At 41.4% G+C, this 18074-nt stretch overlaps 1 protein-coding gene across 3 annotated transcripts in view; it reads left to right on the top strand.

The window, feature by feature from the left end:
• Window positions 1–263: 263 nt before the first annotated feature.
• Window positions 264–18074, top strand: part of nedd4l (NEDD4 like E3 ubiquitin protein ligase) — a 56395-nt gene continuing 38584 nt past the window's right edge. For 2 of the 3 annotated variants that reach the window (XM_033646366.2, XM_078162142.1), the window contains exons 1-5: window positions 269–590; window positions 4786–4859; window positions 11171–11252; window positions 12924–12962; window positions 13410–13463. In XM_033646366.2, the coding sequence (XP_033502257.1) occupies window positions 546–590; window positions 4786–4859; window positions 11171–11252; window positions 12924–12962; window positions 13410–13463 (294 nt within the window). In that variant the 5' untranslated portion in view covers window positions 269–545. Of the gene's footprint in view, window positions 591–4785; window positions 4860–11170; window positions 11253–12923; window positions 12963–13409; window positions 13464–18074 lie in introns of all 3 variants that reach the window. The other variant, XM_078162143.1, reaches the window with a different exon arrangement.

Genomic DNA, 18074 nt, shown 5'->3' with positions numbered 1-18074 from the left:
AGTGATAATATATATTATACAGATGCCTAAATAAATCCTGGCAATGTTAAACTTAGTTGCTTTCCAAGACACAGCCTCACACACCCCGAGAAAAGAAGAGCAAAAAACACACACACCCCAGCTCCACGCCCTCTGCATATTTAATTGGCCGTCGAAGAGCTTTGGGGATTTCACGACGCAACTGATTGGTTGATGTCGACAGCAATCACGTCTAGACGGCACCCGATTGGCTGAGCTGTTAGGAGGAAGTCAAGTGTCAAAACGTTTCGGGGGATAAGCTCAGAGTTGACAAAAGCGATCTGTCTCAGTTGAAACATTTTGGACACTGTTTTTTTTATATTCCAGGCTTTGTCCTGGGCTGACCACGCTGGCGAGGATTACGTTATCCGCCTGAGAACCGAACCGCCGTGCCGTGACGAGGACTTGGTCTCACCGTAGACTTGACCACCGCCGCACGGCAGAGAGGGGAAAGTGGGACTTTATTGTTCAAGGCTAGCTAACTAGCTTTGCTTGTTTTTGTGTGCATAGCGTGGACCGCAGGATATATGGCTGCGAATTACGAACCGGTATATGGACTATCAGAAGATGAGGTAAGCTGTAATAATAACAAAGCTTTGTTATGCAGGCAGCAGTCATGAATAGGCGTTTCGCGCACGGGGGAGTTCAGCCGTAAATAGCTAACACCAACGCTAGCGGATAGTCAAGCTAACAAGCCCTCACCCACGGTAACATTCCATAGTAATGTTCAGGCAGCTGTCAATTTCCTGCCCCCTGTGTGCGTGTCCACTAGTTTCCCCATCTTAATTCAAGTAACAGATGCACCACTGTGACTCCAGCATGTTAAAAATTGAATCGAGCAATCTTAAAATCCTCCCTGTATCCTTTGTTTGCATAAATGCACGAGCGACTTGTAGCTCTAAAGTGCTGTTTTGAAGCCCAGGTGTGCAGAGGAGACATTTCTTGGGTGGAGGGCTGGATGGCATGTCAAGCTAATCACTCTGCCTGACTTTAACACCGCCTCTTGTCAGTAATCAAAGCCGTTTGATGGTGAGCTCACCGCTCAGCGAGTTTGAAACGGAGGCATGTACGTCTTGCGCTGTCAACTGAGGTCGATATTGACTTCAGTGTTGAACTCTGTGTCGCATTTGACATACAGACGCACATTAATAATGCAGTGTAAAGCAATGCCAGGATGCAAACGTTGTTTTACATGGCAGCGCGACAGTCACGAGTCAAACATGAGCACACTGCTGAGTGGCAAACAAAATCATTTGATCACCCAGCAGCTGTCATATTAGTCAGTTATCTGTCAGACATTATCACTGCAGTCAGAAATAGTAAGGCTGGAGATGAGTCTTTGGAAGATCCGGATGAACGACTAAAAATAATTATTTCATATGTTTACTCAAGGTTTTCAGGAAAATAGGGGTGTGACTGATTGTTGAGTTTGTCATCAGTAGGCTGAACTGCCACTCTTACCAGGAGGGAGGCGAGATGTGCATGTGGTTTCTTTATACCAATTTAATGGACAGATGTCTTGGTAGATACACCAACCATTAAACGGGCACATATCTGACTAGATATTCCCATTAAAGCTGTTTTTCTGACATTTAATTTTGTTAATCAAAATCAGAAGTTAATGATAAACTTTATTTGAAGGGCTATGAGCAATCTAACTCAGCCAGTGTTTGTGTTTGCACTGCTTTCCTGATGAGGTAATTCTTTTTACTTTCATAGCCTTGCCATGCCCTGTCTGTCAGTCATTACTGGAGGGGAAGCATGCCAGTATTAAAAATTCCACACACTGCAACATAGGGGCACTTCAGAAAGGGATGGCTACTTTTTGGTTAATATTCACCATATTGTCGGCATTAAATCACATCATATAATCTCCACAAGTAGGCTAATGGTTTTAAGACAATTGTGGGTCCGCATTCCACAAGACACTTCACTTCCTGTGGCGATGAGGCAAACAGTCAGAAATGCTACACCCTCTGAACAAGGCCATGGCTTAAGGTAACAGCTGGGTTGGTCTGCTTTCCCACCCTCCCATTCCCTCCTTTGCTCCATTCTCTAGCACTTATATTAAATTTGTGACAGAATTTGTTGCAAGGCTTTATGAACACATCATGAACCCTTCTCATGATACACACATGAAGCAGTGTGTCATTAACTTTTACTTTAGACCCCATTTCCAATAGACAAAAGACTATGTGAAGCTGTACACCAACCATAGTATGAAGTGGTTTATTATTAAAGAAATAGCCTACTTCATCCAGAAAATGATCATTTGTATTTAAAGTACTCACCATGTGTTTGTTGAATTTGTGACGACAACTTTGTTTTTCTTGCATGCCTCCATGGTGAGCGAAGAATCCAAAAACGTAGAAGGTTCCTGATGAATTGGAGTAAAAGCGGATCTGCCTATAACAACAGCAAAACGCTATCAAAACATTAGTGTACAAACTCTTACACAACTCATTAAGTATGGCCCAAGTTTCATTTATCCAGTCATATGCTATGTTCTTGCCAAACACCTGCATTTTTGCTAAAACCTCACCTTTTAAGAAATAGTAGTGAGTAGCGTGCCTGGGCAAGCGCATGCATTTGAACTTTGCACAAGTATTTTAAATAGTAACGTGTTTAGGAAGTATTGAGTATATGACTGGATACATGAGACTTGGATTGTACTGAACCAGCTGTGTGAACGTTTGTAAACAGATGTTTTGATATAGTATTGTTGTTAAATGCAGCCCCCTTTTACTCCGATTTTCTCTGTTTTTGGATTCCTCATTAACTGTAGAGGTACAGTACAGGCCAAAAGTTTGGACACACCTTCTCATTCAATGCATTTTCTTTATTTTCATGACTATTTACATTGTAGATTCTCACTGAAGGCATCAAAACTATGAATGAACACATGTGGAGTTATGTACTTAAGAAAAAAAGGTGAAATAACTGAAAACATGTTTTATATTCTAGTTTCTTCAAAATAGCCACCCTTTGCTCTGATTACTGCTTTGCACACTCTTGGCATTCTCTCCATGAGCTTCAAGAGGTAGTCACCTGAAATGGTTTTCCAACAGTCTTGAAGGAGTTCCCAGAGGTGTTTAGCACTTGTTGGCCCCTTTGCCTTCACTCTGCGGTCCAGCTCACCCCAAACCATCTCGATTGGGTTCAGGTCCGGTGACTGTGGAGGCCAGGTCATCTGCCGCAGCACTCCATCACTCTCCTTCTTGGTCAAATAGCCCTTACACAGCCTGGAGGTGTGTTTGGGGTCATTGTCCTGTTGAAAAATAAATGATCGTCCAACTAAACGCAAACCGGGTGGGATGGCATGTCGTTGCAGGATGCTGTGGTAGCCATGCTGGTTCAGTGTGCCTTCAATTTTGAATAAATCCCCAACATTGTCACCAGCAAAACACCCCCACACCATCACACCTCCTCCTCCATGCTTCACAGTGGGAACCAGGCATGTGGAATCCATCCGTTCACCTTTTCTGCGTCTCACAAAGACACGGCGGTTGGAACCAAAGATCTCAAATTTGGACTCATCAGACCAAAGCACAGATTTCCACTGGTCTAATGTCCATTCCTTGTGTTTCTTGGCCCAAACAAATCTCTTCTGCTTGTTGCCTCTCCTTAGCAGTGGTTTCCTAGCAGCTATTTGACCATGAAGGCCTGATGCACGCAGTCTCCTCTTAACAGTTGTTCTAGAGATGGGTCTGCTGCTAGAACTCTGTGTGGCATTCATCTGGTCTCTGATCTGAGCTGCTGTTAACTTGCGATTTCTGAGGCTGGTGACTCGGATGAACTTATCCTCAGAAGCAGAGGTGACTCTTGGTCTTCCTTTCCTGGGTCGGTCCTCATGTGTGCCAGTTTCGTTGTAGCGCTTGATGGTTTTTGCGACTCCACTTGGGCACACATTTAAAGTTTTTGCAATTTTCCGGACTGACTGACCTTCATTTCTTAAAGTAATGATGGCCACTCGTTTTTCTTTAGTTAGCTGATTGGTTCTTGCCATAATATGAATTTTAACAGTTGTCCAATAGGTCTGTCGGCTGTGTATTAACCTGACTTCTGCACAACACAACTGATGGTCCCAACCCCATTGATAAAGCAAGAAATTCCACTAATTAACCCTGATAAGGCACACCTGTGAAGTGGAAACCATTTCAGGTGACTACCTCTTGAAGCTCATGGAGAGAATGCCAAGAGTGTGCAAAGCAGTAATCAGAGCAAAGGGTGGCTATTTTGAAGAAACTAGAATATAAAACATGTTTTCAGTTATTTCACCTTTTTTTCTTAAGTACATAACTCCACATGTGTTCATTCATAGTTTTGATGCCTTCAGTGAGAATCTACAATGTAAATAGTCATGAAAATAAAGAAAACGCATTGAATGAGAAGGTGTGTCCAAACTTTTGGCCTGTACTGTATGTCATAAAAACAAAGTTTTCTCCACAAATTCAGTGTAACACAGAGGGAGTAACTGATATACAAATGATCACTTTGTGGGTTAAGTATTCCTATAACTAACATTACATTACCTTTTCTCTGCAATATTTCATTATTGTTTATGTAATGTCACCTGTCAGGTTTTAAATGTTGGAGTTATTCAGGATTGAATGCTTTTCAGACACAACTCAATTCTTTTCTAGGTCAGGGTTATTGACTTGAAAAATGCAGCTTTGAATCTTTGAAGTGGCTTCCATTTGAAGTTATGAGATAATTTTCCCATGAATTCAATTTAACGTTTGGGTCCACCGTCTCTTTCTTCTGCAGCATGAAACGAGAGTGCTGCGGGTTAAGGTCATTGCAGGAATGGATCTGGCGAAGAAAGACATCATTGGAGCCAGGTGAGTATCACAGGACTTTTATTTAGGACACACCAGAAGAGGCTGTTTTCAGCAGAGGTTTCTCAGTAGTCACACTGTTATGCCACATTAATGTCATTGTTGTGGGATAGATGTGTAGGCCTGGTCAGTGTACTTGCTGTGGACACAGGCTACTTCACTTCAGGTGTATTCCCTTTGCTTATCACTAGTCGTATATATTTTGATATGTAGGCTAGTGTTAGTTTCTCTAAAGCTCACATATGGGTTGTCATTTTTATAACTGTTTTGTAACATACAGTACTGATATGAAAAAAGGCAAATACAAGCATATCTGTAGACATGTCGTTGCATATAGCATCCTGCTCTTTGATTTAGAGGGTCTCCTTTAGGCTGACCTTGGACAGGACAGTGTTATGCACTGTGACTACACTCCTTTACCTTACAGAGACCTTAGGCTCCAGTGTTAATCAATGATTACCTACCTGCTTCTCCTATCCTACTCATAACCCACCTCTATTAGTTTTCCCAGATAAAAGCGTGACTAATAATTATACCATACCACATACTCTCTCACCACACACTTTCTCACACGTAGGAAGACACAGATGTTAAACTTTTGTGGGTCTTGTGTTCATCAAGAGGTCTTTTCTCGTGCTGTCAGACCTCCTCTCTCTTTGTGTGTTTCTGTGATGAAGTGTAACCCACTGTTATCACAACTTTTATGCGACGTTACATAACACCCCTCTGTGGAGTTGTATTTGAAGTCTGTGTTTAGTTATTTTTTAGCATGGCTGAGCGCTGTGACTTTTGCCCTCTGAATTTTAATTACCTGCCTCTCTGTACCTGCAGTACTAGAATGCTGCAATCTCTTAATAGTACATGGAGTGACCATCAGTCACGGCTAAATCAGTTATCATTTTATGTACGTGCCATTTCTGTGCTCTTAGTCCAGGCCACATGCAACATTCAGCCGAAGAACTTGATAATACTTGTTTATTTTTATTGGGTTTAGATTACATGACTAAACCCATTTATGTACTTGCTTCCATCAGAACCGCAGACCATCCTTTGTGCTGCAGATTTGTTTTTCAGAAACTCAACATGCCTTTTAAAAACAACCCTGTTTTATCCACCTGACTCTCAAACTTGTAGTAAACTGCACAACACTAAGTTTGATTTTCGCTCACATCCTGTAACACCACCCAACCAAACTCCTGTTTTCAGGATAATTGAAATGATCGCTTGTGCTTCAGCTCATCAACTCTGTCTTTACCCGTTGCCCTTTTCGTGCTTGATTGGTACTGCGCATGTGCAAGTTTCAACGGAAGTAAGAAGAAAGCGAGATGCCTCACTCTGTACCTACTTACATCATTAGATAAGGAAATAAGTAGGCCTATGTGTTTAATTCTTTTTGAGTTGCCAGATTTACTATCCCAATGTTGCATCTTACTTCCCCTGCGCAATCAGGCAGTCCCTATTGTTGAGCTCTGCATACACTAACCTATAAGTAAAGTCAGGTGTATGGGAAGAGAGTAAAATATATTTTAAGATTGTCTAAAATAAGGTTATATCTAAGGATCCACATGTGATTCAGTGTCTGCAGTGCTGTTGCTTTTTTCATATGCATTCTCGACAACATGCTCCCTTGAGAGCAAATTCTCCGACAGCTGAATTGAAATTCCTGTTCAAGAGTCAGCTGTTTGGCCCACAAAGGTCCACTTCAATACCTGAATAGCTTTGCACTGAAAATAAAATGCAAATGCGTGAAGCAGTACGGCAGCAATGCCATCCAAGGCTATCTCACTGAAGATCGCATGTTATCATTTTTTAACTGCATCAGTAACATCTGTTGGTAAACAATAAGCACGAGAAGGTTCAAGAATAGTCTGAATGAGACAACACCCAGTCAGAGCAAAGCTTTACTCACACAATCAGAATTCAATTATTTTATTCCTTATACAGTTATGGATAACAACTTTAAACTGTGTTTTTTTTAATGCACTTGGTATCTGGCTGAAATCATCGTATGACTAGTGTAAGCCTCATCTAAATCTGAACACTAACCCTACTGTCGTTTACAGTAATGCATTGTATTTGAGCTATGAGAGAGCGGACATTGTCGGAGAAGGAGCCTGGCATGTTTAGCACTGTGTGAGTGCTCCTCACATACCAGAGTGCATGTGTTAGCATCCTGATGCCCTGCTGGCAGGACAGCTCAGCCTGGCTCAGGAGAAATCTGAACTGTAATGAAGAAACACTGAATGAGGTCTGGATGTGTGGCGAGCTACCACAGGAGACAGTGCTGACTTGGCAGTCTGTCACCTCATAAGATGCTCAAACAGTGCTGGCTTGTTCTTTTCTTCTTTTTTTGCTCCAAACCCGTCCCCGTTGCTGCTTTATTCTGTGATACAGCTACTTTGATCTATTGTGTTCTGCTAGGTTATTTCGGACGAAGAGAAACACCCATAGGTTTTGTTTTTGTTGATTTAGCGAGGTGCTGATAGAAACACGAGGAAGTCGCGTGCAGTCGAACAACAAGTGGACCAAGGTACCATTTGAATCCAGCCACCCTTGTTAGCTTTCATCTCCCAGTGTTGACCTTAAGTAGCCTGTCTCCCTCAGCAGGATCTCTATTGATAAAGGCAAGGAGACAAGAAGGAGTCTCAGTGCAGTCGTGATACAGTAGGGCCATTGTTTTAGTTTAGTCACAGCACATCACAGAACCACACAAACACACAATTAGAGACTGTGGGGTTCCTGGAGATGTTAATTAACAATCAAGCAACAGCAGTTGCTTTGGGTACATTCGCGGCTCATTTTTTAATATTTCCCATCTCTGCTTCTGCCCTTTTCCTTTCGCTCCCTCTCAGCTACTTCCTTAGAATCAATGCAAGGCTGCGCTCCAACTGGCAGGCGAAATCTAATTTTGGATATATCCATACTGGAATTAGATTGCTGCTTATATCAAGTCTGATGGCAGGGAAAAAAATTGCCTGGAAAGTGATTATTGCAAATCAGATTTAAAATGCATTCAGATGGTTTGAATTGCTATTTCAAATCATATTTCTATCTTGTGTGTCAAGTCTAGCCACTGCAGTCCAAATGTCATTTATTACACAGGAAATTCAACATGTAACACCAACATCTCACCCAGGGCATTGGGAAAAAAAAAGATATTCACTTCCTTGGTGTCATCCGGGAAGACTGAAAGCTAGAGATTGTGTTGGTGTGAGGAATTAGAGGATGTGTGTCTCTGTTCTACATGTAGCCTGCAACTTGTTGTTTTGTCTGTCCTGTAATTACACACAATAGAGTTGTGTCCTGAAATGACATCTATAAATGTATATGCTCATTATGTAGCAGATTGTGTTCACATTGATAGGAGTCATTTCAGGATGCACATAAGCAGGAATGGGACAGAGAAATGGGAGCTTTATGGGAAATTTTGGCCCCTCGGAAGTAGATGAGCGATAAATCAATTAATCAATCTGTCATCAATTCTTTGGATCACAGATTAATCATTTAAGTAAGGTTTTGGACTGTTGGTCAGACAACAGACTTTTGATGTGGTTATCTTGGGCTTCAGGATATTGTGATGGGCATTTTTCAGCGTTTTCTGATGTTTTATTGACCAAACTATTAATCTACACATCAACCACATGAGAGGCTAGCGAACCTCAGTTGAATCCAAACGTGCCGTAAGCTGTTCCACTGAAGGTGCCAACAAGCCTAAGGGGAGATGTCTGGTTGCATTTTGGATTTAAAAACTATGAAGACTGAGAAAAGCTGGACAAAAGCAAAGCCATGTGTAAGATGTGCAAAACTGAGGTGAAATATTGTTGAAATGCCACAAATCCAAAACCATTTAAGGAAACATCATCCAGATAAGCGACCTGCGAAAATATCCGACCTGAAATAAACCCCACTGGAACAGGCATTTACTATCTAGTTCTCCGCTTGTCCAAAAGAGTACTGAGGTTGTTGCAACTTTCATATGCAAGGACATATGTCTGTACGGCGTTGTTGAAAATTATAGCTTTCGAATCCTCAGTAATATACTAGAACCACGCTACATTTCACCCACATGCTCATGCAAAGATTTGGGTGAAGTGGGAATCCCTAACCTGTATGCAGCGAACCTGAATAAACCACGGGCGTAACGCATTGTTCGCTTTTAAAAGAATTGCAGGTATTCAGTTCAGGTTGCGGTGGTTTATGTTTATGATTTTAATCGAAGATGTTCTGCGTGCGACCAGCACCTGATCCTTGAGACTGGCTGTGCAGAGGGAATTCTGTTACTTATTCAATTTTTTTTTATTATTGCACCAGGTTAGAGGGTTCCTTGTACAATTTACAGCATTAGTTCTCTGAGAGTTGCGTTCATACCCAAGAGAAAAAAATTGGTATTGTAACTGAAATATCCCCAAATTAATTGATATTGATTTAGATCATGATTCGACTCAATTTGGGACCTTGTGAATCAGAATCAGTTTGGGAAATCCGCGGCGATATCCAGCCCTATAGGACTTTCTCACAGCAGACAGCAAACAAACCTTCATGTAGTGCCGCCACTATTTTTGTTAGACAGTGCCACCTCTCCACATACTACCTGCATTATGTAATCTAGACTACACACAAATGAAATTGTTGCAGCCAGAAAACAGACAACAGAAACATACATGAATGTGTAACAGTGATTTTGTTATCCAGGTTTGGTCTTAATATAAAAAGCTTCATGCAGGAACATGCAAAGTCACTGACTGAAAAATCTTCACTGTCACAGTCAGACTTGTGAGAAGTTTTCTTTCTCAGGGAGGTTTTTAGAAAGGTTATAACCTGACACTCTACCCTGTACTGCCTGTTGGGACTGACATCAGTAGAGTAATTGGTCTGCTTGGTAAATAGTGCAGCTCTGCCTCTCCATCCAGAACTCACTGGAGATTTTCTCCCCTGTCAGCACCTTCAAATAAACCAACTGGCTATTTTTAAATGGCACAGTCACATACTCTGCTTACTACTTGCACTGCTTACCTCAAAATGTGTTGCAGTTTCTATTTTTAGCCCTCTGCTTTGTCAATAAGACATTATAGCCTTATCTCATAATACCTAAATGCAAGCAGTTTTTATCTGCTGTGGTTGTTGGTGGCAGACTCAGGTTTCAGGTCTGGAAACAGGCAGTGTGTCAGAGTGTAGGTAGCTTAGCAATATGGGCTGTGGCACCTGTGCCCACAGTTAAAATGATGTAGACTGGGAATGGGATGAGCTGAGGTTAGGCACACTAGGCTGTACAGTATTCTGTTTATTATTGTAGAAGAAGGGGATCCCTAATTTCTTTTAAGACCTAAAAGTGTGTTTCAGTACATAGAATTAAAAACTGTCAAGTACTTAAAGCTTCAGTTGGTAACAAACTTGTCATATTTTCTGAAAACTGTCACCATATCCTGACAAAAGTATAAGAGAGACATAGTCTGTGAAAAATATCTTGTTCCTCCTCCTCATAGTGCCTCTGATGGCATTTGCTAGAATCTACTGTGGCTGAAGGACATCAAGCAATCAGAGCTGAGGAGATTGTAACGCAGCTGTCAATCATGGTAATCACGGGTCGTGAACTGCCGTCAAATTGCCAAACTAGGCAGTGCTGATCAAATATGAATCAACTCTGTTATTGCATTGCCTATTTCTCACCTCAGATGTTTCCAGACACATATTTAAGTGTACTGTTTTGCAGTTAAATGAAAACATTTGCTCTAGCCGCTGGGCCATTTTCACACAACTGTTTTCAACATGGTGGCGGGGTCACAAACGTTCTCATTTTACAGCTTAACAGTACACTGCAATATGTTTCTGAAAACATTAGATGTGAGAAATAGGCAATGCAGTCACCGAATGTTGATTCATATTTGATCAGCGCTGCCTAGTTTGACAGTTTGACCACAGTTTATGAGCAGTGATTGACATGACTGAAAGCTGCATTTAGAGACGTCAGCTCAGCGAAATGAAAGTTAAATACAAGTCGCCAAGTACAGCCATAAAGTTGCCACTTAATGCTTGGTCAGATTTTTGCGTTTTAGTCAGATATTGCTTGATTTAAACAGTTATTTGTTCATAGTATTTTGGCCTTTTTTTGGAGAGAGATGTTGGAAAAGTTTTGTTTTTGTACTATTATGTGTTTCTTGTCAGCAATACAATCTGTAAATAATGTTTGTTGAATACTCTTATGCCTGTGGGAGCCGATTTGTACCTGTGAATTTGCATGAGCTGTTGCAAAGTGAGAACTGTGAAAAGCTCAAGATGAAACTGATTCTTCTTTTATTCCTGTTTTGTTTCTGCAGCGATCCCTACGTCAAACTGTCCCTCTATGTTGCGGATGAAAACAAAGAGCTTGCCTTAGTCCAAACAAAAACCATTAAAAAGGTAAGTCCTAAAGTAAGAAGTGGCTCTGATGCATGCATCTGTAGCATAGTGCTGCTCCTTCCTGTGTCCTGCACAGACCTTAGGCTCGTAGATTGAGACCTAACGAACTCTGATGTGTTTTCATCATATCAGATTGGCCACTCCTGCAGCAGTAATCCCCTCCCACACACCTGCACCACGCTTTTACTGCACAGCCATTTAAATGTGACTTTGTTCACTCCCCTTTTGAGTCACAGATTTGAGATTACTATGTTCTCTGAATAGCCCCACCCCCTATGCTGCCACCACCTCTCCTTCATATCAGTGCATCTCTAGAGATGGAAACCACAGTAAAGAACCAGAAGGCAGTGCTTCCTTTTCTGCTCTGTAGAGTGTAGAGGGAGACATTGGGCAAGCTCTTTTCACCTCAGTGGCCTATTTTGGGAGGAAATCTGTTCACAGCAGGGGGAGCTATTACTTGCTATTACTATAAACTCTTCAGAGGATATTTTAATGTTGAAGTGGGCTGTGATTTTGAACCATATGTCCATAATGATTGCTCACATTGTGCATTTCTCTGAGCTGAAATGAAGCCTATAGCGTTCTGTCACATGTTCTCATTTAATCCAGAATCTGTAATGCATGCTATTGTGCATTACAAGTTATATAATATACAGGGGAGAAATCCCAGTGAAGCTGTTGGCTTCTAACACTGTAAAATAGCCTGACTCAGCTCCTTTTGTAAATGTCTCCTTTCCTGCTAGTTAAGGTTAGCTTCATGTAGCTGCCAGCCAACCCTCTGCTGGAGTCGGGCAGCTCAGGCCTCCACGCAGGCAGACATATGCTGCCAGTGGCCACGGTTGCCTTACTGGATATAAATAGCTGACAATGCACTGCTATGTGGAGCAGAAAATGAAGCATCACTGCTCGGCTCTTCTGTGGGTTCTGTGTGTCTTTAAATGGGACACCTTTGATGGCGTCTTTGTCATTGAGGATAAAAGTATAGCTTGTGGCAAGATGGCGATGAGAAATGAAGAGCCACTCTGAGATTAGCATCAGTAACCAGAAGTTACCCTGAGCCTATACCAAACATTGATATTTGGCATACTATTCTAGAAAAATTTTCGAGACTGATTTTAGATTTAAATTGGCTTTTGGTCAAAGGGCAGTGGGTTCATTTGGAATTCTGCTTTGTCAGCAGTTGTTTAAATGGAGATGTTATTTCATCGCTGCCGTAAAATGTTGTAAAGTGTTTATTAATCAGAGTGACCTGTGAAATCAAGGTTTCATTGACATTCTGGTGTTTAAGTCTTTTCAATCACCCAAGGAATTTTAATGAGATGTGTCAAATAGTTCTCAGTCTAATAAAATATCAAATGTGTGAGGCAGAAGGAGAGAGTCTGAGCGTCCACACACTGAGCAGACCCATCCAGAAAGTGGATGAAAATTCTCATGGTTGTTAATCTAGGGACTAATGCCAATCACTGGGACATGTTGTTAGCTACAAACTTCCTAACAACCTAAGAGGATCATTGACGCACAAGATAGAGCCTAATTTCTCACTTGGGCTCTCTTCTCTCACTCCCAGTTGGATAGGTTTCATACATCTGTGCTGTTTTCAGCGTAAGACTAATGATAGTGTTCACTGATAATGAATTATTAGTCTAACCACATCTATGCTTTGTGTTTCAGACCCTCAATCCCAAATGGAACGAGGAATTCTACTTCAGAGTGAGTTCATGTTTTGAACTCTTTGCATGCTTTACTATGTGTCAGATTCTTAACAGCACCCTCCACTACGATGCTCTGTTATTTCTCTTGTTTACTCTAGAGCGGTAGTGTCAGAGTTGTTAATCTTTAGTTGCAGTTTAACAGAGAGTGCCACCTCCTCCTGAACTGTAATCAAATGGACCATATTAGACTTTAGAGGCTTAGCTACATGCATATGATTACTCCTGACTGGTTATTTATAAAAGAATTATAGTTCAGCCCTATGTTATAACCATTTGAGGATCGCTGATTGACAAGCCACTAGTCATGAATTATTGTGATGCAAAAACAAACAGGTAATTGCCTAAAAAGTGTTTGTATGCATGTACATTTACACTGGCTTTGTATGTAACATAACTATGAGATGACTGCTGTATAATCTCCCCTGTTATTTTGTTGCCAACACAGGTGTGTCCGCAGAATCACAGGCTACTCTTCGAGGTGTTTGATGAAAACAGATTGGTAAGATTCACACTTCGTAACCTCTTACCCTTCACTCCCTCTGTTGCATACATCACACAATAACTTTAATTGCAGTCTGTTTGTTTTGACAGCTTTCCCCAGTAGTTGATTTACTTAGTTCCACCCACTGCGAACTCAAACCTCTTCAATTTACTTCACGCAGTTTGTTTCCACTTCAAACTATATAGACATCATATTGTCTTGGTAACATCAAGTGCCATTTCCATCGGTGATAATGGGCTTTCTGGTAGTACTTTCTTTTATGGATTAGTCTCAATTATGCCAATAAAACATCCATGTGCCACCAAATAAAATATGATGGTTGTAAAACTGATATTGTCGCACACCTGTATTGCTTTTTATGCCATTTTCCCAGAATAGTTCTGCTTTCATTTCAACACAAGGGTTATTAACAAACTGGAATGAATTGTTCTGACTTTATTTGCGACGCCCTATGTCTTTACAGTTTTCTTCCTGTGAACTCTCTGACACATTGCCAGATCTGATGCCGCAGGATTTCAGCTGTAGGCTCAGTCAAAAGAACTCAAAACAAACACATTGCGATGCTCCTAGGAAAAAAACATGGACACAGACACTGCACGGCCTGTTCATCTGTTAGTTTCATTGCTCTGCTTTAAGGCTGTGGTCCGCTAACAACTCCTACATTCCTCTTATGTCAAATTTCTCAGATTTCCACCACAGACGAGAACACTAGTTTCATTGACTTGTGAAATTAAGACCGTTGTAGGCCCTCAGTTGCCATGACAACTAGATTAAATGTCTGCACAATGTCAAGAGCTGCAGCAATTAAAAAGAGCACAAGTAGGTCTGGATAATCAATTCACCAATTCACGCTTTTGTATAACCTTCACCTTGGCGAAACATCTTCGAAGGAAAGTGAAGTGGTTGTTGACGTAACAAAGATGTTGTTCCATGGAAGAAGGGAAGGGATTTCCTGAAAGGGTTTTGTAACTGCAGTAATATTTATTTCCTATAAATTCTCAGTAACTCTGGGGTCTGTGTCCTGAGTTTGATGTTTGATAAAACAAACGGCCGATCCAGCCTAACATAGTATTGATGTTCTTGGCTGTATAAGGCCCATTCTGTCTGGGCCTCGCAGGTTCGGGACTGCTGTTTTTGTGCGTGGAGGACCGACATGGGAGGTCACAAGATTTGAGCTTTTTGTTACACTACATCCTGCAGTTTTCCTGATAACATAATGAAGTGAAGATGGGGACATTTTATGATTAAATCTCATTCAGTCACTTTAATGTGCATGTTACTGATAAAATCACTGCATACATTAGTGCCTCTTGTGTGTGCATGTTCTGCAGAAGGGAATTGCTGGCGCTCAGCCCGCAAAGAAGAGGGCAGCTGTAATGTTTCCCTCAGTTCAGTGGGAGCTCTCTGCTGCCATATAGAAGAGGAAGACACAACAACAGCACAGCACAGGCAGCCTCAAGCCCGGTCCTCTCCTTATATGTCTGAGGAGGTGCTTTTCTGTCTATCTCTAGGTGCATGCCAAGGCAGCTCCTCCACCGCTGGCCAGTATTTCTTTCAAGGGACTGCCTGTTCTCTTGCATCCGTTAATTTATTGTTTATTTGTCAGAAGAGATGAAAAGTTTGACTAAGCTTTGCATTATAGCATGTATGATAGATTGCCGCTTACCTATGTGTACTTGGAGAAAATCCCTAGATACATTGAATATCAACGAATGTTAGTGCTTACAAAATATGGAAGAACTACATATGAGACTGACAGCTAACACAGAATGTAAAGATAGGTTGAATAGGCCTACAATACAGTGTAGTGCTTTGTTTGAAGCAGGCATGTTATGTCATTTGGCAAGCTGGGCATGCTGCCATTGGACCACACATTGGCATTTTGTTTCTTTTATACAGAACATTCTCTATAACATTTCACACACACACATTTATTGACTGTGCCTAACACTGTAGGCAGTGTGTCATCGCAAAGTGTAACCGGCTGCTAAGCGATGATTTTTTTTCTTGCTCTACAGTCTTTTCTTTTGGCTGTATCACTGCCTCAAGTCAATATCACTTGTCTCCTTGATGCCCTCTTGTCCACAATGGAGAACTTTCATTTTTTTGTTCTTGTCCTCTCCTTTTTTTTTTCTTCCCCACTGTGGCGCACCATCAGTGGTTTGGCTGTCAGCTTGTTGCAGCATGCTTTTTGAGGCCGATAAAGTGACACACTGAGCACTGAACCATAGGTCAAACCAGTCATAGAAGTGGGAACAACTTTTTGGACGACACAGTTCTGAAATGCCAAATTATCATAGGGTGCTTTGTGTGCATGGAGGCAGACAGCTCGCCCACCAAGTCTGGTCTCAGGACAGAGTAGCCCCAAACCCCCATCTTCACATGCTAACCTGACAGTAAAAAAGACTGTTCTCATGGATGTTGTGGAAATCTCTCTGTTGTATCTTGAACTGTAGCCAAATAGAACATTACAAGTGCTTAAACATCATAATTTGTGTGCCTGATTTGAGCATCGCAGGTTAGGATCACAGCTGAGTCGTATCTTGGGCGGTTTTTGGATGCAAACAGAGTGGCCTATAAAACCACCAGACAGTTAAGTGTTTGGCTGTGTACTGGAGACGGCGTAGTCTATTCTGTTTGAAGAAGACTTGGATATCTTTCTCCAGAGAGGATTCTGCTGTTTGCCTTATCAAAGCTGCAATCTGTCAGATATTCTGCTCCTCACTCTGCCGCTGCCTATTTTTCTGGTCCATTTTTAGCAACAACTTCCTTATGCATCTTTTTTTTCTGTTTCCAAGCTACGAGAAGTAGCAGGGCTCAATTTGTCCTCCAGATTGATTGATGAACGTTGCATTTTTAGTGGTAACATTTAGCAAGAAAGCCTGGACATCAGGATGTGACCAGTGTACCTGTTAAAAAAGAATATAGATTTATCAGTAACAGCAGAAAGGGAGATGCAATGGCCTTAAGCCATTACATTAATGAAGGGATAGTGTAAAGGTAGAGTTTAGAGCTGGGCAATATGTTAGTATTATGTCATGATATAAGAATAGATATCGCCTTATATTTGAGATCGTAATATTGAGTGTTGTAATTTCCTGGTTTTAAAGGCTGCATTACAGTAAAGTAATTTTCTGAACTTACCAGACTGTTCCAGCTGTGCCATTGTTTCCCTTTACACACTTAGTCATTATATCCTCTAGGAATGGGTATGAGTACTCAGTTTGGACGTCAGTATTTGTTTAATGTATTGAGTAATTGCTGCTCAACATCACACATGTGAACATAATTTTTATAAATATATTTTTTTACTATTTAAAATAAAATGAAAATGAAAAATCTTATTTAATTGTGGAGCTGCATGCAGTGTATTGCTTTGCTCATAGACTCTTTGCCCTGTTGTTCTCTCTGTTCCTCAAGAGATTACTGCTGCAGGAGTGTGAGCTCTGCACCTAGAAACCACCAATGATAGGGCGAAGTGTTAGCATCACACGGCTAAAGTTACCTAGTGGTTATTAAAGGGTTTACCAACAGAGTCAAGCTGTTTCAGTATCAGTGTGAGGTTGCTGGGACTGGTTAATGGCTTGGTGTCGGATGCTTGTGTTAGCTCATAATAACCAGGTAGATGTTAAACTGACCTTGAGGAGAGCAGCTCCAAGGACAGTCCATCGGTGCTGCATCCAGCCTTTGTGACAGCAGCAACAGATCGTTTGCTGACTTTTCTAAAGTTAACTTAATGGTTTAGTAGGCTAATTGAAGCCTGGTTGTTCAATAAATGCATTTCAAACTGTACTTGTTTTCCGTTATTGGCCAATTGTCTGTTAGATTTTTTTTTTTTTACCTGTACTCTACAATAATTTAATGCTACTTCTCGAGTTTAGAAGTTACTTAAAATGCCATCCCTTATATCCACACTACTGATAACTATTTATCAAAAATCTCATTGTGTAAATATTACGTGAAAGCACCAATAGTCCACCTTACATTATTGAAGCTATATCGATATCAAGGTATTTAGACAAAAACGTTTTGAGGTAAATTACTTTATCCTATATGCTGAAGACAGTAGTGTTTTGAGGAAGATATTTTGTGCCACTACAAGAAAATCAGCAGTTGTAGTTAAGGAATGAAGTGTCAAAAGTATAAGGTAACTTATTGGGGTTAAAAATGACCAAACTGTGTGGACGTAGAAGGAAGGACATCGATGAGAGGTGTGGAGGCAGGGAATTGGGCGTGGTGTTAGATGGAGATCATTTGTGTGGTGGAAGGGATTGACAGTTGTAAGTGGGGTGTGTTTGGGGGGCCAGTTGGCACTTGAGGGCAGCATGGGGTTGTAACAGGAGGTGCCGGGGCCATTTGTGGTCACATGACTTACGAGCAACCCACTGTCACCTCGGAAACCAGGAGCGCCGGTCGCTCTTATCCAATCATGTCAGGAATGCTGGCCGTCACTCGGCTCAGGCTATTTCTGCTGTCTGTCGCTAGTGCTTGGTAGTGCTAAGAGTCTGGCATACAGGGATCCTTCTTTTTTTCCCCCCCTCACCCTTCCTCTCTTTATCCTCCACTCTGCCATTCCTTTGAGTGCACAGTGTAAAGTTGTCAGCTCTT

Source organism: Epinephelus lanceolatus, chromosome 19 (assembly GCF_041903045.1).
Source record: "Epinephelus lanceolatus isolate andai-2023 chromosome 19, ASM4190304v1, whole genome shotgun sequence".
In the NCBI taxonomy this organism is placed as follows: Eukaryota; Metazoa; Chordata; class Actinopteri; order Perciformes; family Serranidae; genus Epinephelus; species Epinephelus lanceolatus.
Note: the sequence above shows the minus strand (reverse complement) of the source record. Positions and strands in the feature narration are given on the sequence as shown.